The sequence below is a fragment of the Vigna umbellata genome, chromosome 10 (genome assembly GCF_029865625.1).
Source record: "Vigna umbellata cultivar VRB3 chromosome 10, Vumbellata_1.0, whole genome shotgun sequence".
NCBI classification, from domain to species: domain Eukaryota; kingdom Viridiplantae; phylum Streptophyta; class Magnoliopsida; order Fabales; family Fabaceae; genus Vigna; species Vigna umbellata.
Window position 1 is genome coordinate 13,141,029 of NC_142174.1, and position 25,313 is coordinate 13,166,341.

Genomic DNA, 25,313 nt, shown 5'->3' on the forward strand with positions numbered 1-25,313 from the left:
AAATAATGGATTGTTCGATCGAAGAATTTAATAAGGTCAATATTTTTTTTTATAATTTATTAGTATATATATTTTAATATATATGTCATAAAAATATTTTTAAAATTAAATAATTGTTTTAAATCAGAAAGAATATATGACCTCAATTATTAAGTTAATTTTGAATTAATGAAAATTGTAATTATCATCTCTCATGTGATAGTGGATAAATCCTTAGATAATTAACATATTTTTTTGTAGTAGACACTTAAAATATAATTTAGCCTAAAATTTATTCATCCTAATTTTACCAAATTTTTGTATGTTAGAAACTCGGCCACAATTTGAAATAATAATGTGTTCCATCGCATAAAAAATAAATCAAATCAAATAAACTAATATTTAATAATTATAATCTTCTTCCTACATTTAAAACAGCCAGAACAACTGGTTTTGCATGTAAACTTGCACAGAAGCTTATTTAAACTAAAAGTAACCGGTTCAAAACTTTCAAATCAAATTTATTAAAAATATTTAATTTGCCATAATTCCACCAAAATTTTCAATAATGAAAACTTGACAACAACTCAAGGTCATATATTCCAACACATATAGAATAAACGAAAACAATACTAAATTTTTTTAACTTAATCAAAATTTAAAAAATCAATAGTTTATAAATAAATCCTAAACTCCTAAATGAGTTATACCATAAGTTTCTACAATTAAAAAACATTAATTTTATACATTCTACTAAATTTTTATTGTATCTTCTTCTCACTATAAATATGTCATCATTGTTATAAATCCATTCCTTCCCAACCTTACCAATCAAAATCCATACATACATATATATTTACATATCTACACACACACACATATATATACTCCAAAAACATATTGCACAAATATAAAACTAATTTCTAAACTAATATCTACGATTCTCATGAGTTCAAAATCAACTTAATTTTTATTTACCACCACCATCATTATCAAAATTAATTGCTTTTATATACGAAGTTAATTTTTTTTACCTTATTTTCATGCTTACTGTGAAACTATGTATACAATCTTAAGATTGATAAATGAACTCATTCTAGTAAACGTTGTCCTAATTTGTTACGATATTAAGAGAAAATTCTTGTATTAATTAAATACATAAGTATAAGTAACATGAGATGAAGATAAGAATAATATTTTACGATAAAATAATAGAACCGGAATCTCTGGCACCCATTAGTATTGATTCACATAGCTAAGTATTTTGGTGAGTTTGCGACCATACTTGCAAGTGTATAAGAACAGTAGATGAGAAGTTAAGGTTAGAATAATGGGTTGATTAAAAGAATAGAGTTGGTGAGGAGGTGGATCCACCAGCAGCAGCAGCAGCAGCTCCGTTAATTATATTTTGAAAAAGGTAAAAAGAGTTGAATCAGAATTCATATGTTGAGAAAATTCCCTCTCCTTTAAGATAAGAGTTTGAGTTTGGGGATATCACTCTTTCTCTTTCTAGCTTCTACACTTTTTCGCTTCTCTTCTCTTCTCTTCCATACCCCAATGCGTGTTCTCTTTCTATTTCTGTTTTTCCATCTTCATCAAACCCTTTCGCTGCCATTCTCAGAGTACAATGCCCTTCGCTCTATTCGTTCAGCCATCACCGATGCCACTCCACCAGTTCTCTCTTCCTGGAATGCCTCCACCTCTTACTGTTCCTGGCTCGGCGTCACATGCGATTCGCACCGCCACGTCGTCGCTCTCAACCTCACCGGACTCCACCTCTCCGGGACTCTCTCCGCCGACATAGCTCACCTCCCATTCCTCTCCAATCTCTCGCTCGCCGAAAATAAGTTCTCCGGCCCCATCCCTCCGGCTCTCTCCTCCCTCTCTGCCCTCCGCCTCCTCAACCTCTCCAACAATGGCTTTAACCAAACTTTTCCCTCGGAGCTCTCGCGCCTCCAGACCCTCGAGGTCCTCGACCTCTACAACAACAACATGACCGGCGCACTCCCTCTGGCCGTCGCGCAGATGCTTAACCTCCGCCACTTGCATCTCGGCGGGAACTTCTTCTCCGGCCGGATCCCTCCGGAGTACGGACAGTGGCCGCTCCTCGAGTACCTTGCTGTCTCCGGCAACGAGCTCGGCGGGAAAATACCGCCGGAGATCGGGAACCTGACCAGCCTTCGGGAGCTCTACCTCGGCTACTACAACACCTACGTGGACAGCATTCCGCCGGAGATCGGGAACTTGTCAGAGTTGGTGAGGCTGGACGCCGCGTACTGTGGTTTGTCTGGCGAGATTACACCGGCGCTGGGTAAGCTGCAGAAGCTGGACACGCTGTTCCTTCAGGTGAATGCGCTAACAGGGCCTCTGGCGCCGGAGCTGGGGAACCTGAAGAGCCTGAAATCGATGGATTTGTCTAACAACATGCTCTCTGGCGAGATTCCGGCGAGTTTCAGCGAGCTCAAGAATATTACGCTGCTGAACCTGTTCAGGAACAAGCTTCATGGAGCAATACCGGAGTTTATAGGGGACCTTCCGTCACTGGAAGTGGTGCAACTGTGGGAAAACAACTTCACAGGTAGCATTCCTGACGGTTTAGGCAAGAACGGGAGACTGAACGTTGTTGATCTTTCTTCTAACAAATTAACCGGGACTTTGCCTCCTTATCTCTGTTCTGGGAACACCCTTCGGACTTTGATAACTCTCGAGAATTTCTTGTTCGGTCCAATACCGGAATCGCTTGGGAGTTGTGAATCCCTTCTTCGGATTCGAATGGGAGAGAACTTTCTAAATGGGTCCATTCCGAAAGGGCTTTTTGGACTTCCCAAACTGACCCAGGTTGAGCTTCAGGATAATTATCTATCCGGAGAGTTTCCGGAGGCGGGCTCTGTAGCTGTTAATCTTGGTCAGATAACTCTCTCCAACAATCAGCTTTCTGGGTCTTTGCCTCCTTCTATTGGCAACTTCTCCGGCGTGCAGAAGCTCCTTCTTGACGGTAACATGTTTTCTGGTCGGATACCTCCTCAGATTGGGAAGTTGCAACAGCTCTCAAAGATTGATTTTAGTGGCAACAAGTTCTCGGGTCCTATTTCACCTGAGATCAGTCAGTGTAAGTTGTTGACTTTTCTGGACCTTAGCCGCAATGAGCTTTCCGGAGAGATCCCAAATGAGATTACTGGAATGAGGATCTTGAATTACCTTAATCTCTCAAGTAATCATTTAGTGGGTAGCATTCCCTCTTCAATATCCTCGATGCAAAGCTTAACTTCTGTTGATTTTTCGTACAACAATCTGTCTGGTTTGGTGCCTGGTACCGGTCAGTTCAGCTACTTCAACTACACGTCTTTCCTGGGAAACCCTGACCTCTGTGGTCCCTATTTAGGTGCTTGCAAGGATGGGGTTGCCAATGGTGCACATCAACCTCATGCCAAAGGACTCTCGTCTTCCTTGAAGCTTCTACTTGTTGTCGGTTTGCTTTTATGTTCCATTGCTTTTGCTGTGGCGGCAATATTTAAGGCTCGATCACTGAAGAAGGCCAGTGAGGCTCGTACATGGAAGTTGACTGCATTCCAACGTTTGGACTTCACTGTTGATGATGTTTTGCATTGCTTGAAGGAGGATAATATTATAGGCAAAGGAGGTGCAGGCATTGTCTACAAAGGGGCTATGCCTAACGGGGATCATGTTGCCGTGAAAAGGCTTCCCGCTATGAGTAGAGGCTCTTCCCACGACCACGGGTTCAATGCGGAGATTCAGACACTTGGTCGAATCCGACACAGGCACATTGTTAGACTGCTGGGTTTCTGTTCAAATCACGAGACTAACCTTTTGGTCTATGAGTACATGCCCAATGGAAGCTTGGGTGAGGTTCTTCATGGAAAGAAGGGAGGTCATTTGTATTGGGACATAAGGTATAAAATTGCCGTGGAAGCTGCCAAAGGGCTTTGCTATCTGCACCATGATTGTTCTCCGCTCATTGTTCACCGTGATGTGAAGTCAAACAACATCCTTCTTGATTCTAATCATGAAGCCCATGTTGCTGATTTTGGGCTAGCCAAGTTCCTGCAAGATTCTGGAACATCTGAATGCATGTCTGCTATTGCTGGTTCATATGGATACATAGCTCCGGGTACTGTTCAATTTTGTCATAATTAATGCATTACTACATAAATGTGGCAACATGTTTTCCCGCCCGATCATTACTGTTTGTACTTTCAATTATTGTTGAGAATTTGACTCACTGACTATCATCATGTTTAGGTGTTGACTGTTGATATTCAGGTGATGCGCCTAAATTAATTAACATTGCCGCGTGGTTTTTCTTCACTTTGATTTTCTATCATACCTAAATGATCACTTGATTGGTGTGCTTATTTATTTAGTCTATTTATTTATAAGCCAAAGTGCTGAAAGTAAATGGTAGGTAGCTCTGCTTGGTTTGAATTTGATTGTTTTCCATAGCCCGCTCTCCACACCTATGAAGTAGATAACACTGTAGTCATAGGTTGGAATCATTCGCAACAGAAAACTGATGGTTATGGGCAAAATACCAGATTTATAGAACTATATACAAATTTTCACGTACTGCCTTTCTTTTACTTGGTTTCTAATCAATGTGGCCTGCTTTATTTTGCTTATGATACCTGTTTCATGTTTGGTTGGTACTTATAGTTTATTAATTAGCCTGCTTCATTTCAGTTCATGATTCCTTATTGATGTTTGATTGCAGAGTATGCCTACACATTGAAAGTTGATGAGAAAAGCGACGTGTACAGTTTTGGCGTGGTTCTTTTAGAACTTGTAACTGGCAGGAAACCTGTTGGGGAATTTGGTGACGGTGTAGACATTGTGCAATGGACAAGGAAAATGACGGACTCTAGCAAGGAAGAAGTTCTTAAAGTTCTTGATCCTAGGCTTTCCTCGGTTCCCCTCCACGAAGTGATGCATGTTTTCTATGTAGCCATGTTATGTGTTGAAGAACAGGCTGTAGAGAGACCAACTATGCGTGAAGTAGTCCAAATGCTAACAGAGCTTCCAAAGCCACCTGGTTCTAAACAGGAGGACTTAACAGAATCCTCTCTGACATCATCCAATGCTTTAGAATCTCCATCCACAGCCTCTAAAGATCATCAGAATCCTTCTCAATCTCCACCAGCCGATCTTCTTAGCATCTGAAATTCTATTTAGTGTTTAATTATGGTTCCCTTGGTTTGTGATAGCTTATTCGTTTACTTTCTGTTAGTGTCTGGGTTTTTTAAAGGTTTTTGTACAGTAGGATTGGTGGGGGTATTTTCTTATAAAGTCATTGTCCTCATCATGCAGTACTGCTTTTAATCTTTGTTACAGCCGTCGTTGTGCTGGCGTACGCTGGGGAGGGTTCAAGGGATTACCCTGTTCATTGAGGGGATCAATAATAGGGAGTGTGAAAGGGACACAACGATGCAAACTGGTTGGGGTATTGAAACAGTGGTGAATCCTGAGAGAATTGCCTCAGTATGAATTGTGAGCCTGAGCTGTGACTGTGAGTCTATCAATCAGGTTTTGGATTAGCTTATTTGAAGAAGTTAACATGTTTCGAGAAAATCGGAGTGAATCATAATACGTGTTTTAGCTTTAGCTTTTTCATTTTCCCAGAAGACAAAAAGGATAGAAGAATTTCCCCGTTTAAATAACGTAAGAGGTAGGTTGGGGATAACTAAAAAAGATAAGTCTTGTGATCAATTTATATGTATATTATCTTTAGCGTAAACGTTCAATCATTCAGGAAACGGACCACACTGCTTGAAACATGGTAGCTGGCCCTGATATAATCCCAAGAGAATTGTAGCCATTGAATTTTAGTTTCACCTTGCAGAAAGAGCTAGGCGAAGGTTTACCACGTGATACTCAATTAAATATTAGTATTTTTATGCGTCGAGTTGTCATATTTCACCTCCTACAATAAAGTGTAGTAATTTATTTAGTAAGATTGACCAGTTATTTGTCTCGTTGGAGATTCACATAAACCTTTGCTAGGGATGCCTTGCTAGCAACCATAAGAATCTGTCGTGCCACAATTTCTCTGAAGACTCATGCAAGAAACTTTACATTGGCATACTTTTTCGAGAGTAACACTACACAACAGTATGCTATTTTGGCACAAATAAAGTGAATGTGTGCTATGTGTGAAAAATTCGTGCATTGTATTATATCTCCTTCAAATTTCCATTAAGACTTATTATATTAAACTACTTTTTTCTGGACCAGAGAGCGAGAGAGACGAGGGTCCCCTTATAAATAAAATGTTTTTTCATTCTGAATCCAGAACCACGATGGTGGGAAGAGGCTCACGGTTGTACTAAGGATGAGGTTCTTTGGTTAGGTCTAACTGAACATTCATGTGGTCCCAGAAAAGATATTATTAAGTAGTTTGTGAATGAAAAAATTATCAAAAATTCAAATGGCTGGTAGAGGATCTCATTGACACAAGATAAATAAATAAATGATAAAAAAAAAGGTGACATTTTCTATTCAAATATTTTATTTTCTGACGGGTAAATAATCTTATCATTCCACACCTTTACAAGAAATAAAACAAAAAAAAAGAGCAACAGTCAATCAGGTCGTTGGAAAAAAAATATTCAATTCAATTAATTTTCTGAAAAAGAAAATAATCAAATGATTCCTTAAACATGCAAACATGGAATGATTTATATGCTATTTTGATAGACTACATGGCTATTATTTTTCAACAAAGCTCCTAAGTTGAAATTTAATTTATGCTACCTTATTTTTTTTTAACCTAATAATCTTAGTTTTAAAATTTATTTTGTAGGAATAAGTTATTATTTAGTGTTAAACTAAATGAAGATTTGAAATAATACGCTCTTTAATTTGTTAAATTGGATTTGCTTACAAATTTTGTTGATAGAATTTTTTATTTAAGTAGTTGGTTAAAGCGACTCCTCTAAATCCGTTTTTTTGGCTATGCAGAGTGTAAGTTTTTCTCATCTTGGTTTTACATTGTACTATTCATATCATTGAATGTAACGTACCATTTACCTGTTTGAAATATTTGTAAGTAAGTTTGTAAACAGTGTCTAAATACTAAGAAGAACATAAAAAAAAAATATTGAAAAGTGGGCTAATAAATACAACATCATTTAAAAATATATATTGTTTTTTCTTTTTGTTAAGAAATAGCCTCCACAAAATAATTAACTTAAATCATATTAATAAATATATTGAAATTGATATTACACATGATTTCTATTTACATGTGTGTGTATATATAACTAATAATTATTTTAAATAACTAATAATTTAGTTTTTAAACAGATGAAATAAATTATGCACATCACAAAAACACAAATGTGGACAACTCACACAATAACATATGTGCGTAAATGAGATTAATGTGTAACACAACTCTTGAGACACTATTTATAAACGCATATGTTATAGTCCCGGAAACGATATTCCTACATTAAATGACATAAATACTATGATATAAAGCTACGATAAGGAAAAGAATAAACTTTATTTATCTAAAATTGAGTTCTAAGAAAATCTTTAACAAACTAATTTAATATAACTTAAATGAAGAATAAATATTTAAAGATATCAATAAAAAATGGAGATTAATTATAAAAAAAATAAAGCATTAATTGTGCATGGAAAGAAAATAGTAGATATAACTTGAATTGGTAGTGATTATTGGTGTATGATTGGAGAATTGAAACCAGAGAAGCTGTGGACAACGGAGACACCATAAGCATGGGACAAAATCTATACATCAATTTTTGTGTGGTACTATGTGCAAGATAAATCCAACACGATAGAACACAAGATAAAGCCCTTCAATGCGGCTTTCAAGTTCAAATTATTTGAAAGTACTGAAATTGAGAAACGAAGGAAAAAGATGAATGGTTAAAGAAAGATGAATCTCTCCCAAAACGACAAACAACTTTACCCAAAAATCTATCAAAACTCATACAGGATAGGGATTGCTACGACATGCACAGTGCCCTACGACGTGAATAATTTCAATCAATTTTTGAGGGAAAAATATTTTTCTTTTATTTTTTCTAAATTTTATTGCTTATTTTTAAATTGATGATTTAATTATCTAACTCTTAAAATATACAATTTTAGTTATTTTTACGTTCTGCATTTATGCAACCAGAAATCAGATAAAAACAATTAAATTCACTCCATATATGTTGTTGGTATCTCCTTATACCTAAATTTAACATTTTTAAAATACATATTCAGTGAAAAGCTGTGAATAAAAAGAAATGATAAAATATTATGATTTTTTATAATTTTGATTAATGGTGAGTGTATTAGGAAAAAGGTGTGTCAGAAAACAAGATGAATGAAAATTGTGTTATTTTCTGCATTTTCTCGCAGTTGTTTGTTTTGAATATTTGCCCAAGCTCTCCCTCTAAATATTCTTAAAAGATTCTTATTTGACAGTTTGCATTTGGAAATATCATGTCAAACATCTCACATTTTTTCTTAGATAAAAAAATGGCCGGTGATCATTCAAAAGTTCTGCATTTAGACATTTTAATTAACTACACTGAAAAAAATATAATATGAATAAAATAAGAACTAAATTATAAAACATAATAAAATCATTTTTAATCTAAAATCTTAAAATAATAATTTTATAAATTTTTTATGTTATTTGATGTTCAAGTTTTTTTATTTTTACTTAATATAAGATTTAAATTTATATTAAGGTTAAAAAAAAGTTGGTTTTTATGGTGGGAAAAGTACATGTATTATGAGAAGTCGAAGTAGTAGCTGGAGTGATTGATTATTTGTGTTGTGTGGTTGCCCACAAGATCTGTCTTTTTAGTATTGTTCCATCTCATTACCTTCTTTGACTTCATTTATTATTGCAGACACCACAGTAGTTATTATAATGTTTCTCACATCTCTTCTTCTCTCTTTCTTCTGCATCTCATACATTCAAGGATCAAATATAATGTTTTTCTCAAATATTGGCTCATATATTTTTATCTTTTAATTACTTTATCAAGTACTAAAAATGGCAACTGAATCTTTTTAATTCAGATATATATTACCCTCACAAATAACCATTCATTATATACTTTTTTATCAAAAACTTGTTGGTAGTTATAAATACTCACTTAAATAGTACTAATAAACTTATTATGTTAATAATTGCCACTAAACTACTACATTCATTTAGTATGTCTTTATTTTCATGAGTAATGTGTATCACATTAAAATACCAATTATATAATGTTAGGTAGTCTTAAAAAAATATTAAATTTTACCACTAACTTATAGTCTGGACGTAATTATCATAGCTATGTATATTTCATAGTATACTTTAAAATGTGATTTTTTTTTATTTATTTATTTTAGTAATGTATTTTTCATTTTCAAATCCTATTAAATAAAATACAAATATTATTTCTTGTTTTTTCCGTTACATTAAAGAATACTTTTTTCATTGAAGAATATTATATAAAGATAATATTTAAAGTAAAAAGAAATGTGAAAAACTAAAAAAATGTTGCTGACGTTGATGTTTGTATTTGGACTACAACAAAAAAAACTCAAAAGTAAATACCTCCACGTAAATCCATGATAGATCCTACATAAAACAAGGATATTTATTATATGACAAGTATAAACATTTTAATTACTCATTTATTTGAGAAATAAATATTATAATAATTTATTCATCACTAAATTTTATTTATGTACTTTTTATAATGAAATAATTAAAGTAAAATTATTGATAAAAAAATCATTAACAAATAATTTTTTTATAATTTAATTCCATAAAATTTGCATTTTTTGGTCCATATTATGAAATTAAAATTGATTTGAAAAAATAATTTTATTTAAATTTATATTTTGCAGTGTAACTTATTTAAAATTACTTTTTCAAAAGACTGATTTTATTATACTTATATATTATTATATAATTATATTTAGATAGCATTTTAAGATTACATTTTTATTTGTAAGAACTTGATCAATAATTTTAAAGGTATTAAAATAATATATTTAAAATTTATATATTTAAATTGTATATAATATATTTTAAATATTTTTTTCTAATTCATCACTTTGATTAATTAGATTCCATACTTAAAGATATTTTTTTGTATTACGTTCTATAAAAAATTTATATGAAACTCCACATATTATTATTAAATATTCTCTAATTAAATAATTGAATCATTAATATCTTATTTCATAGATGAAGAAATTGAGGTTCTTTTGTTTTAATATTCACTTATAACGTTTCTTTTATCATTTAAAAAAAATAAATTTAGTTATTTTATTTTAAAAGGTTAAAGTTTTAAAAAATAAATTATAAAAAATAAAATAGAAAAATACTTAATAATTAAATTTTCCTACTATATTCATTCAAACGTTATTATATAATAAACTTATGAGATGAAAAAAAAACGCTATATTATAAAAATAATATTTCACTGTCAAGGAAAACAAAGAAAAATTATTATTTTTTTTTTAAGAATATGATATAAGAAATGAAAGTAAAATAATAAGTGTATATTTAAATTTCTTTTTTTCCTCGTAATAAAAAAATAACGTATGTGAGTGTGAAAGACAAACATAAAAGCCAACTTAAAAGGAGAAGAAAAAGAAAATAGAAAAAATATATCTTAATAATTTTATTTTTTATTATATTCAATTTTACATTTTACTATTTATGAATGTTAAACATATATTTTATATAAAAAAAAATCTACCTGTTTATTTTTCATAATTTTTTATTATAATACTTGAAAAGTTTGAGAGCACCCGGCTCGAGTGATGCTATGCCCCTATTGTATGTGTAAAAGAATTATTTTTAAATGATATTAGCTAATATGCTAACTAATCACAGAAAACATTCAGTTAATTTATTTAGTAAATATCTGAAAGATAATAAGAAGGGATTTTTATTAAGTTTTAGATAATTTTAACATTTAGTTATTTTTAGATTCTTAACATATTTTTTTGTTATATTTAAAGTTTTAATATTTTTTAATTAAATATTTATCATTTAATTTTTCTTTAACCATTAGTTTGGTTATTATTATTTGGATAATGATACTTTGACAACATTTTAATATCATTTATGTGTCGTTTTGGTCTAAAATTACTTCACAACCAATAATATTAATCATAAATATCAATATAGACTAATAAAAAAATGACACGTAAATCATAAATATCAACATAAACCAATAAAAGAATGACACGTAGATAGTTTTAAAATGTTGTAAAAAATATGTTGTCAAATATAATTATTTTTATTATTTTACTTATTTATATTTATATAAATCACTCTTATTTTAAAAAACGCTGACGTTTACTGGTAATTACATTGATGACGATCATGAAAGTGTTCCATTATCTAATATATTTTTTTATTAAAATATTAAAAAGTAAGTTATCGTAAGATTATTTTAACTGATATCCACGGCACGTGATCTTTTGTTATCCCTATAATGCATCTGTATGTAGGACAGGTCCCCCAATTTAAGTTCTTTGGGCTGTTCCCACTGCCCTACGCTTTTCTGGCACCACATAGACGTAACAGAGACAAAAATAGGAGATTTTGACCAATGGTTAGGATCGATGTTTGACAAAAAAAAACTGAAATTACATGTTCATTTGTCATTTCATGTCCAGATTGCAGCGATATTAGTATCGCAGTAATAAAATAAAACATTTAATCAATAACGTTGAAATGCTGATAAAAAATTAAATGTTTGCTAATTAAAATACGTAAAAAAAACGCTTCTTTCTATAACTTTTAATATATTCTCATACGATTCTCAATTAAAAATAATTATGTAATCCATGTGTTATCAATATCCTAAAATAAACATGTACTCATAGTGTCTGGGGGAGACAAAGTTGTTGAGAAATACGAACCCTGTCAAATTCACAGACGAAGGAAGACAACTAATTATCTATGTTCTTAGGCTTGTTTATTCGTGTGATTTGGTTAACTTCATTTAATTTTCTCATTAACATTTAAAAATGAAATTCATTCTTTAAACTACGTTCTTCATGCTAATTGAGGAAAAAATCAATTTAATAATAACATGCTTCAATTGAGATTGTTTTCCCTTTTAAAAATTATATGATTGATATCATAAAAATAAAAAAAGTCATAACAAATAGAAATTTAAATTTATTAAAATTTAAGAATATTTTATTCAACCACTTAGTATGTTCTTTTAATTTTTCTTTTTACCTTGCGTTCAACACGGGAGAGGGTTTAATTTCATTCAGTGTGTGAATTTTGTTGTATCTAAAGCCATGGTGAGAAGCCCAGTATCATGGCCCAACATCATTGTTCTATGAGTCCATGTAATTGTAAGGCCCATGTTTCCTTTCCTAAGTTGTAGGCAGAGAGTTTTTGAACATTCATCGAATAGAACTTGGATTCTATTTACTCGAGTTTTTATTTCTTGTTCTTGTTATTAAATTTTAGTTACAAATTTTTATCTTGTTTTTTATTCATTTTCCATCTTAAAGTATTTACACGTATTATTTCAGTCTTGATATTTTAAAATTAAAAATTTAATATATATTTTTTAAAAGTAAACTTTAAACTTAACTTACTATTTCAAAATCATTATAGCTATTGTATATTCATTTTATGTCTAATTAATGTAAAACTTTCAATACATTCTTTTGAGCTATATACATGTTGAGCATAAAGGAAATATTAATAAATATTTCAATAACATGTGATACAAGAGGTCCAACAAACAATAAATCATGTTATGATAAGTTTTAGATATATTTGATATCATATTGGGAAATGCACTTTAAGTCTCATCAATCTTAAAAAAATGATTTGTACGATTGAATTATACTTAAAGTTCATTCCTTAAGAAGAAATTAGAGTTACCTAAAGTCTATCATAATGATATTTGTTATTATTTGATCTATCATGTCATCGACTATTGAACTGCTATTTAATGTTTAGTTCCACATTTGAAATGTATATACTTAAGAGTAAGAGGATGTGTTGAAGATTCTACATCGAGTAAATATTAGACAAATTTACAAAATATAACTTACTACAAATCTCATATTAAAAATTGATTTTATAAAATTGAAATAAACTTAAAATCAACTTTTAAGAATATAATATTCTCTAATAATGTCCCACCTTATCCTCAATCTATTTGAAGAAGGTAAAATTCTAAAAAACAAACTATGTTCTTAATGAATATAAAACTTACTCCATTAACTCGTCTCAACAAAAAAGAAAAAAAATATTTACTTGTTCGATATCAACTTTCTTTCCATGATATATTCTTTTAGGTTTTGTTCACTTGAATGGATTTGAGGGGGAGTGATTGAATGAATTTGAAGGTAAATTTTTTGTTATTTATTTGAGTGATTTTGGAGGTAAGTGAGAGTGGATTTGGAAGTAAAGTTTGTGAGAATTAGTGTAGGATTTAATTGATGTGACAAATTAAAAAAATTTACTTCCAAATCCACTCTCATTTACCTCTAAATCCACTAAAATAAACAACAAAAAATTTACCTTCAAATCCATTCAATCACTCTCTTCCAAATCCATTCAATCACTCTCTTCCAAATTCATTCAGTCACTCTCAATTACTCTCTTTCAAATCCATTCAAGTGAACAAAGTATTAACAGTAAGCCACCAACTCAAAGATATTCTTAAAAACAAATGATTAACTTATGCACATTTGCTGGATTAAAAATTTAAGTATGAAAAAAATTAAGCAATAAAAATATTTATAAATCCATCCTCTTAAAGATGTTATTTTTTTTTAATAAATTGAACTAATATCTCATTCATATTAGTGAATAATCTTCAAAAGATTAGATGCAAGGCATGTATCCTCAATTTTAACAGCAGCATATGCATGCCATTTATTACAACGTGGACATCATATTTACTAGATGAAAAGTAGTTAGGTCGTAAGAAAATACTTTACAACTTTTCGGTTTAATTAGTTTGAAAAAGTTTAGATGACCAAAGTCATATATACATTGATTTGTGCATTGGGAAAAACAGGAAAAAAGCTTATACACACCATTTCTTTAACACTCACGAATAAATCATATATTTAAAATTTCACGATAGTATGTGTAAAAGAGAAAACTTTACGAATTTAAATAAATTTTACCTGATAATAGAAATTTTAATACTTCTTATAATTTATCATAAAAAATCAATTCATTCATAAGATATCATTTTATCATATTGTTTTTATGAATTTATTTGTAATATTATTTCCCATTAAATTGAAATTACATAATTCAACGTATTTTATATTCTTAATTTAATTTGTCCGTGTCCAGTGTGATGTTAGGATGAGTAAGAGGCCCACAAGGCAAAGGTGAATAAGTCCATTACAAAATATAAAAGAGTGTTTCATCCTACACCTTTAATATCTCATATTAATTTTCAAAAATTCTATTTATACCCTTTTAACATTTGTACCTCCAATTTTTTCAAAAATTTTATTTTTAACTTTAATAAATATGATTTTATTTTCTTCTCTTACTTATTAAAGACATTTTAATAAATATTTTTTTATTTTTTTCTCTTTGTTATTAAATACACTCTACACCACCACCTTAATAATAATAATTCTAATTTAATTTAAAATTTAAATATTATTTAATATAATTTTATATTTTAATAATTATTAAAATATGATTTATATTATAATAATAGCTATATAAAAAAATAAAAATAAAAAATTAAAATAAATAAAATAATAATAATAATATAAAATTTGATTTAATATATTCAAATATATTAAATTATATTTAAATATTGAAATAAATTAAATAATTATTAAATTTTAAATAAAAACAAAAAATTTCAAAAACTTGTTTATCGATATCAAAATCAGTTTTGTTTTTTATTTAAAATTTAATAAATATTTAATTTAATTAAAAATTATAGCATTATTTATTATATTTTATATTTTAATAATTATTAAAATATAATTTATATTTTTATAATAATTTTATTAACAAATAAAAATAATAATAACTAAAATAAGAGTAATAATAATGAGAATAAAAATAATATTAAAAATCACATTTAGTATATTTAAATATATTAAATTATATTAAAATATTAAATTAAATAATTATTAAAATTTAAATAAAAATTAAAATTTTAGAAAATTTTATTTATCATCCATATCCTTATCATAAATTTATCAAATCTCTATATCCGACTAACATGTTTTTAAAATTTTATTTTTTATTTAAATTTTAATAATTATTTAATTTAATTTAACATTTTGATATAATTTAATATATTTAAATATATTAAATGTGATGTTTAATATTATTTTTATTTTCATGGTTACTCTTATTTTTATTTTTTAATAAAACTATTATAAAAATATAAATCATATTTTATTAATTTTTAAATTATAAAAATATAAAATAATATTATAATTTTTAATTAAATTAAATATTGATTAAATTTTAAATAAAAACAAAACTGATTTTGATATATGACAAACAAATTTTTAAAAAATTTTGTTTTTATTTAAAATTTAATAATTATTTAACTTATTTTAATATTTTAATATAATTTAATACATGTGAATATATTAAATCAAATTTTATAATATAATTTATTATTTTTATTTTTATTTTTTTAATATTAGTCTTATTATAATATAAATTATATTTTAATAATTATTAAAACGTAAAATTATGTTAAATAATTCTTAAATTTTAAATTAAATTATATTATTATTAAGGTGGTGCAAAATGTCTCTAATAAGAAAGATAATAAAATAAAACGATATTTATTAAAGTGTCTTTAATAGGAAAGGGATGAAAATAAAAAGATATTTATTAAAATTAAAAATAAAATTTTTAAAAAATTTGGAAGTGCAGAATGTTAAAAGATTAAAAATGAAATTTTTGGAGATGTAAATGAGATGTTGAAGGTATAAGATGAAACACTCGATACAAAACAATGTTTTTAGAACCAAAAAGAAAATAAAAAGCAAAAAGCAAACAAACTATTTGAGTCCAACAACAAATGTATTACAAATATAGTGTAATATTAAAAGAAAGTCCATGAGTATAATTATACTCTTTTATTATAAACGTATGTACGTAAATATGATAGAAATAAACTACCTTATCATCTTGTTATCTTATTTATTTAACATGATGTGGGAGTATAATAAATTCTCATACTTTAGTAAAAAGAAAAATAAAATTTAGAAAAATAAAATAAACTTTAATAATTTATTTTTTCCTAGTTAGAAATATGATATTGCTACTTTACTGCATAGACCGCTTGGCCCAGTGTACCATATGAGACTGCTCTGTCTAATGTACCATATAGGACTGAATGGCCAATGAACGAAGTCATAAAAGAACTAAGCAAGAGAGACATATATTAGAGTCACAAAGGATAGTCATTAAAATGGTAACAACAATCATTAATGAGTAATTAATAGAGTCAGTAACAATTATTAATGAACAATTATCAAGTTTAATTGTTTTGTCTTATTTTGTTTTATAAATATATGTCTAGTTTCAAGGTAAATGAAAATTTTTGAATAATTTAAACCTGTTTAAGAGTGTTTTTTTAGAAACATATTTAACTTTAAAAAATTAATTTGTTTAAGAGTGTTTTGAATAATTTAAATATGTTTTTTTAGAAACATATTTAACTCTTAAATCTGTTTAAGAGTGTTTCCGTTAAAAAAATAAAATATTTAACTTGAGTGTCTATTTTAAATGTCCAGTAGTTAGGAGAGTGCATCAGGAGACACACTGTTAGAATTGAAAGTAAATTACACAAAAACATAATTCCTAACCACGCCTCTTGTTGGGTCAAAGAAAATGGTTTCATTCCTTTGACCACTTATTCAGACCGCACGTGTGAAAACTTTGTTAATTGATTGTTCCATTCGATGATTTTAATAATTTTTGAGTTGAACAAACAGAAAGGCACAAAATACAAGAGTATAATGTAAGGTGTTTTTTTCCCAATTTTGTTGAAATTGGAATCTCCACCACAGTCCAGTAAACACGGTGAGCGTCAGAAGTTGTCTAAGTAAATGGAAATCCCGTTTCATTTCAGTCTCATTCACACGGGACACCAAGAGAATCTCCAATTAAACATTTCAAATAGAATCATCACGTTTTAAAGATCACAACACAACCAACAAAATTTTATAAAGCATTCATATGTAATGAGGAGAGATATTTACATTTTTTATTTCTTTCTTACGAAAGATTAATGTTTATAATACAATACTTTATATTTATTTGTGAATAAATTTAAACCTAACAAATAGTGGATCACACTTTAAATAAAGTGTTCAAATTATACTAATATTTTTTACATATATTATAAATTAATTTTATTTTAATAGATATGAATATTTAACTATAAGGATTCTTAAGATTTTTTTTTCCATGAATTTCAATAAAAATGTCAAGTGCTTTATAAGTTTTGTAATTGTTTATAAGTTTATAATTTGATTTTGATGTTTTTTTAGATATTCATCATAATTATATATTAAACACGTAAATTAAAAATTACTATTAATTCATGTCCTCTAATAAATTAAGATTTAAATAATTAATAAAATAAATAAATTTTTAAGAAAAGGATGCAAGTACATTTTAACTAAATAATTTTTCATAGATGATATATCAAATTTGTATGAATGAGTAAGATGTATGTTATTAAGAATTAATTTACTTAAATTTCTTTACGAGAATGTAAATACTATAATCTATTTGATAAACAAGTGTTTATGGTGTATTTAAAATTTTAAGACTCTTATGGTGAGGTAGAGTGGAAAGTAAACAAATTGTGTTATTCACGAATGTTTAACATTTTAACATTTACATATCTTAATAAGGATAAATTGAAATCACATAATAGAGATAAAAAAATAATAGTGTTATTCATGGGATGTTTAATATTGTGATATTTACATTTCTTAACCACGATAAGTTGAAATCACAAAATAGAGCTGGAAAATAAATTTGCCTTCGTGAATATTGTTTAATATGTTCTGTTTTGATGGAGAATATATTATAAATATAAATATGGGTATTATTCGATGTTTTAAATTGGGTATAGGGATGAGTAAATATATATATATATATATATATATATATATATATATATATATATATATATATATATATATATATATATATATATATATATATCGCGTATGCTTGTTTTTCAGTTGGTACATTTTAGTAATGTGTATCGGATTTTAGTAGACAAAAATATTCCAATATATTATGGATTCTAAGTTTTAAGGTTAAGGGTATTTTAATAATTTTCATTCTCAAAACTAAAAAAAAAATGAAACCCCCAAACCCTTACTCACCTCTCTCATTCCTCTCAACCCTTTCTTTTTCCTCTTTCTTACTCTAATATTTTCTCTGTCATCCCTACTGTAGCCCCAATTGAAAAAATCAGAAACATTTGCAGTTAAACAATCTTACGTTTTCATCTTATAATTTTTGTCTTATCTAATTTTATCCAATTTTCACAAGCATAAAGGAATTGGTAATTGACTTGGAAAAAATCAAAAATACTTGCTGTTAAACAATTTCTTACAAAAAATGATTTTATAACAAGTTTTTATTTTATAATTTTTGTCTTATCTAATTTTATCTAATTTTCACAAGCATAATGACATCAAAGGAATTGGTAATTGGCCTGGAAAAAAATCAGAAACACTCGTTGTTAAACAATTTCTTACAAAAAATGACTTTATAATGAGTTTTCATTTTATAATTTTTGTCGTATATAATTTTATCTAATTTTCACAAGCATAATGACATCCAAAAGAATTGGTAACTGGCCTGAAGGGTTTTTATAGAGATGATGATTCAACCTATGCGGATAAAATTAGAGAGGTTAGTGAAGATGGTGAAATTGAAGAGATCTTGAATGAACCTTTGCCTGAAGGTAGGTGAATATGTTAATGACTCAACTCTTTACATTTCTGATTTTTTCAATTGGGATACAGTAGGGATGACAGAGAAAAGGTTGGAGTGAGAGAGATGAAAGAGAAAGGATTGAGAGGAATGAGAGAGGTGAGTAAGGGTTTAGGGGGTTCTTTTTTTTTTTTTTTTTAAGTTTTGAGAATGAAAATTATTAAAATACCCTTAACCTTAAAACTTAGAATCCATGATATATAAGGGTATTTTTGTCTACTAAAATCCGGTACACATTGCTAAAATGTACCAACTGAAAAACAGGCGTACGCGCGGTAGCAAACCCCTATTATATATATATATATATATATATATATATATATATATATATATATATATATATATATATATATATATAATATAATTTTTACTCTCTAATTTTATGATTTTTTTTAGCTACACTTTTTTTTTCTTTTTCTAATTATTAAGTTTATCATGAAATAATTCACATTCCTAATATATTTTTTCTATCTTATTATAACATTTATACAATTATGTTAAAAAATGTATGTAAATTAATGATGTGTGTAAATTTAATATTTTTTTGTCTCATATTTAAATATTTCTATTCCTTTTTTATAATTTTATTTATTGTTTAAATTTTTAGCGTTAGAATGTTTAACTTTAAGTTTAAGTGTTTAATAGAAAAATCCTTCATTTAGATAATATAAAAATTTATCTTCTTTATCTTTTTTATGTTATGTTTAATTTGAATAACTCTTTTTTTGCTAAAACAATTTTCATTATCTTTCCACATTTTGATTAGTTTCATATTTGAAAAGTTTTCTTAAATATCTAAGGTATTTTCATTTTATCATACCTTTAATTATGTATATGTTTTTTTTTAGATTTCATTCAATGGTGTATCAAATTATTTCTAACACACATTTGATTATTTGTACTTCATTTTGACGTTTTTATTTGTTGCTTATTTTTATTTAGAATACTATTTTGATATTTTTTATATAATTCTTTTTATTTTCTAACTTATTAATTTTATCATAGTATAAAAAAAATTTACTTACAAAAACATAGTAATTTAATGTCATTGTCATGAATATTTTTTTTATCACCATCCAATATTGAGGTTCAAAAAATGAAAGATATACATTAAACTTAAATTATTATTAGTGTGATTTCAATAAGTGGTGTATTATAATTTTTTATTAATTAGTGTATAAAAAAGAGATTTCATTAAACTTTAAAGAATTAGAGTAAAGAGACATTTAAAATATTTGTAATAATTCGAATATTTGTTTTCTTTTTGTAATATTTTAAAAATATTTTTAAATTTTATCAACTTTATTTTATTAATGTTTGAAAATTTAATAAGTATTTTGATTCTCAAAAAACTTTATTTGATACTCTAATTTGAAATATATATCATTATAATTTTTTCATAAATATTTATTATTGAAGAAACGAGAATATTTCTTTTGATCTTGAATATTTGATAATATTATGTTTTCTTTGTAAGAATTTTTTATAATTTTATAAAAATTAATTTATAGATACTAAAACCCTAAGAAAACAAGTATGGGTGCACGGGTAAAGGGTTATCCGGTGGGATGAGGATGATACGAAAATTTCATATCCGTTGTACTTGGTATAAGGATAGAGATGAACTTTTTCTTTGAGGATGGATATGGGATAACGAAACATGTCCCTACCTTGTTCCATTGTCATCCTTAATAACAAATACAAGTGTTTTTTTGTTAGATTCGTAGAAGAAGTGAAAAAGTATAATTTGTGGACGTTGAAACTCATGAAAATTATATGTTTCATGAGTAGGGATATTACATTCAACAAGATCCAAATGATGATATATAAGTATATGAAGAAGAACAAGGATAAAACCCAAATAGAGCTCCAATTTTCTTTCTCAAGATGTTTAGACGAGTTATGAAAGGTATCAAACAATACAAATTAACCTCAATTTTTCACTTGAGAAAATAAAAAACATGTCAACTTGGGTTATGACTCTTAGCTTATGTGTGTTAGGGAGCAAAAGACGACTAAACCTACACAAAAGTTTTAATGTATTGATATTATTTACTATGTTAACAATGATAATATGTCATGGATAAATAACTTAAATCTTTGAACTAGAAATGACAAAACATACTCAGGCCTACAAACCAACTTGTCTCTCAGTCAAAATTTGGTAATTGGGTTGAAGTTTTCAATCCACTAGTCGGTCTTGAATTATCTTGTTTGATATGCCAATTTGGCGAGACAAAGATAAGGTGGGATTGACTAGCCTGCCAATTCATTTTTTCTTTTAAATCAAAATTAATAAAATAATAATTTAATTTGTTTCTATTATATTACTTAAAGGATAAAAAATATGATAATGTTGTAACTTAAATCATTAATACTTATAAATTAAGTTCTAATTATTAATTTTAAAGAAATAATTTAACATATAAAATAATAATAATTTTTTTATTCTATTAAAATATTAACTAATCTATTAAAGTTTAAAAAAAATCTTAAAAAAATGTACTTTTAATACACACAAAACCAAATTTAAAAATAAAAAAAAAATTAAAAGAAAAAGTTGCCCACCTACCCATCCTTTCGTGGGATGGGATTCGATTCTTAGCCTGCTCTCTTACGCTGAGCTAACTTGCTCACCTTGTTTTTTGCAAACCAATAGTGGGATAAACCAAAGTGATGTGAGTTGACTCGTTTTGTCACTCCTACTTTGAACATGAATCATATATGGATACTTATTGATCTACTTAAACATAAGAAGGTAGTTGGATTCAAGTAGGTATTCAAGAAAAAAAGAACGAAAAGGAGACAAAAAAATTCAAGGCAAAACTAAAAATGAAAGGTTTTACTTGAGTATAAAATTGAACATAATGATATTTTCTGACTTATTGAAAATCATTGTTTGATAATAATTTTTATGTAAATTTAATTAGTATAATTTATAACTATAACAATTAAGCATAAAAACAATGTTGGAGAATTAAGACATAGGGATGCAATCTATATGTAATAACTTAAGGAGTTTTTGAAGATTAAGAAAATTTTTGTCTCTTGCAAAATAAAACATTTTATGACTTAAATCGAAGTATGCGAAAGTGGTACAAGAAGAAAACAATGTTTTGTTTTCATTTTTTTAAGTAGATGATATCTTTATAGTTATCCAATAAAAAGATAAAATAAGATGTAGAGAATATTAAACTTAAAAGTTGAGATGAAAGATCTTGGTATTGAGAGACAAATACTTTGATGAATATACAAAGAGATCAAACAATGAGAATCTTACATTTATGTTAATAAAAGTATTAAAGTAAGTGTGTTTAAAGGTTTACTATACATAAACTAAAACGAGTAATTTCACGAAATCTCTTGATTACCTAGATTCTTGATTTTGAAGAAGAAAAGAAGAGAGATGATTATTTTATATGTTAATAATATAGAAACATAATATATGTGGTGGTTTGTAACCTACCATTTAAGATTAATGTTGTTATTGTTGTTGGTGGGTTCATGGTGAATTGTGAATGTCTTCCTTAAAAGACTTTGTGATGGACACTAAAATATTTAAACATAATCATACTATTTTATCTTGTATGGAGATAAACTAATCACTATAAACTATTGAGAATTTTGTAGACAGAATAACACATAATATAAATAAGAGAAAGTTTATTTTTTTAATGTACTTCCGATGTTTGAATGTACAATTTGTAAGAAAGCCAATTTATCTATTATTTAGATAAAATATATCGTGCTTATATATCTATTATCTATAATCTATGTATAAAAACCACAAATCTAAAGCCAAATATTTATTTTAGTTCTTAATGAGTGAGTTTTATATATCTAAAAAAAGTAATTGGACTTGACACGATTTTTGTCGCAGAAAACCGGCCAAGAACTGCTTAAAAAACCCGTCAGCATCCACACACACATGTTATGGTTTACGATATGGCGAACACTAGAACATTAATCCGCCAAATACAATTAAGATAATGTAATTAATAATTAGTATGGTAATATGTGAAAGAGAAAAGGAGAGTTTTGTGTCTTACGAAAAAAAAGGGGACAAAGCGTAAGCCGAAAAAGGCCCGTCACCGGCCGAAAAACGCATTTGATTTGCCGCACGGACAAAACAAAACACACTTCTCTGCTCTTCTCTTCTCTTATATACCATTCTCTTCCTATCCTATCTCATGCTTCTTCTTTTCCTTCTCTCAGTGACAACAACAATGAAGAGAAGAAGAAAACACTATTGCACACTTCCTTTTCTTTCTCTCCCTCGACACACGATCACCGACACCGACACCAACAACATAAGCTAACATTCCCACCTTATCATGCTGCGCAAATAAGAGCTGAGGTTGTTGTATCATTTCTCCGCAGGATTGCAATGTAACTCTGCTCTTTCCACCTTTCTTTTTTGTTAATTTTCTCAAAAAAAAAAAGATTTATCTTCTAATCTAGATAGATGGATAAAAAAAAAGGCAGACAGAATGGAGCCAGGCAGTGGTAGTTTTAGATTTATGGTTCCCTTTATAACATAGAAAAAGTTAATAAATTTGGTCGAAATTTCTTTTCTCCTTCTTTGTTCTTCTGGGAGGAGGGGAAGCACATAGAAAAGGCCAACTTTTTTCACTTGGGTTAGGCCATGTATCTTCATTATCTATAAGGATATCTGATATTCTGATAACTAAATGCTCATTTTGTGGGCTTAGAAATTATTCATATTGTGCCAGTGATTTCTTCATAATCACCTTCTTCTTCTGTTAACTTTTCGTTCGTAATGGATTCAAGTTCTTCCTCTTCTTCCTTTGTGTACTTTCTGTTCTGTCGTGAATTATTTGTCCAGAAAATAGCCAGTTTACAGCATGGTGATAGTTTTCATCTGTCGGAGGAGGAATCCGCTGCAATGAATCAATTATTTCAATGAAATTTCATCCACCCATATTTTATGGTTCAGATATTTATGTTCTTAATTAGAATGATTATGAATCTTCTTTTAACTTTTTCTATTAATCCACTTAGTAAGTATTAAATATGTTTGGTATCGTACTTAATTTTTTCACAAGGAAATATGAAGATTTGTGGTGTGCCTTGTGGCTGCTTCTATTCGGATTACAAAGAAATATATGTGGCAGGGCTGACAAAATTTTCTTCCTTTCTTCATTTTCTGTTCTGGCGAAACAGTTTTCAAGTTCCGCTGTTACTTCAGCAACTTCTTCAATCATCAGTTCCTAATTTATTAAAGATGTGAATTGTACACGCGATATTAATATTGAACACTTAAAACTTAAGATTCCCCTGGAAAATCTGTAATGTTATATTACTTTACTCATTTCGCAGAAACTAAAATTTAAAGTCCCGATTTACTGTAAAACTATGAAGCTTGTACAGACTTATTTAGTTTAATTAGTTTAATTAATAATTTGATTGATGTTTATTTATGAAACTAGTGTTTTTAAAGTATTTTTAACTTAACATTATTGTGTTCAAGATAATAAGATAAAAGAAAAATAAAAATTGAACATACAAAATGGTATATTAATGGCAACTCCTTTAACGAATTTGAGATATTACATAATCAGGAGTTAACGATTAAACTCTTAATTACATGTTCAAGGAATGAAATCATTTATCAATCATGTTCTACTAATTAATTAGTTGATGAGAACTTTTTAATATGTATATATAATTAGTAAATTAACATTTTCATAATTAAAATAGTGCTCACATAAAATATTTTCAGTTTTTAGATTTTGGGTTTGTTTATTTAATTGAATTTAATGATGAAAACAATTTGATTTATTTACTAAAACATAGAACTTTACTGAAACTGAATTTGTAAACAACTCATATAGTTCAAAGTGTTGTATGCCAGAAAAAAGCTAATAAATTAACATATTTTTGTCGAACACAACTATTGGTTAAAATTTATAATAATCATACATTTTTAACAAACCTAATTTTCTATTTATAAATTTATTTATACTTTTTAATAAATAAATTTTAGTTAAAACTGGTGGTACTTGCTATAAACTCCTCAAACTTGAAATCAACCACTGCTTCAAATAAACACAAACCTCGATTTGTGGTAAATTTATCAAAGCAAATCTTGCCGAAGCTTCCCTCGTGTTGCACAGAATGATGATACTAACCAATGTTTGAATAGCAGAACATAAATGCTTCAATAAAAGATCATTTCTTTTTTTAATTTGATTGTCGTTAATCTTAAAAGTTAACTCTAATCTTAAGTTTTTATGTTCTTGTTAGAAAAAAAAAAAAAACTCATTCTTGGGCTATTTCATAATGGTGTATGAAACATTCATAGCATCTT

General features: G+C 27.8%; 1 protein-coding gene across 1 annotated transcript; it reads left to right on the forward strand.

The window, feature by feature from the left end:
- The first annotated feature begins 1,295 nt into the window (after window positions 1–1,295).
- Window positions 1,296–5,896, forward strand: LOC124823492 (uncharacterized). Its single transcript, XM_047295698.2, has 2 exons — window positions 1,296–4,108; window positions 4,709–5,896. The coding sequence occupies exons 1-2, from the start codon at window positions 1,537–1,539 to the stop codon at window positions 5,152–5,154; spliced, it is 3,018 nt and encodes a 1,005-aa protein (XP_047151654.1). The 5' UTR covers window positions 1,296–1,536; the 3' UTR covers window positions 5,155–5,896.
- The last annotated feature ends 19,417 nt before the right edge of the window (window positions 5,897–25,313 follow it).

Excerpts from the sequence above, each read along its gene's own strand:
- LOC124823492 (XM_047295698.2), top strand. The coding sequence starts at position 1,537 with ATGCGTGTTCTCTTTCTATTTCTGTTTTTCCATCTTCATCAAACCCTT. Across the intron at positions 4,109-4,708 it reads ATATGGATACATAGCTCCGG|AGTATGCCTACACATTGAAA; the intron begins GTACTGTTCAAT and ends GTTTGATTGCAG.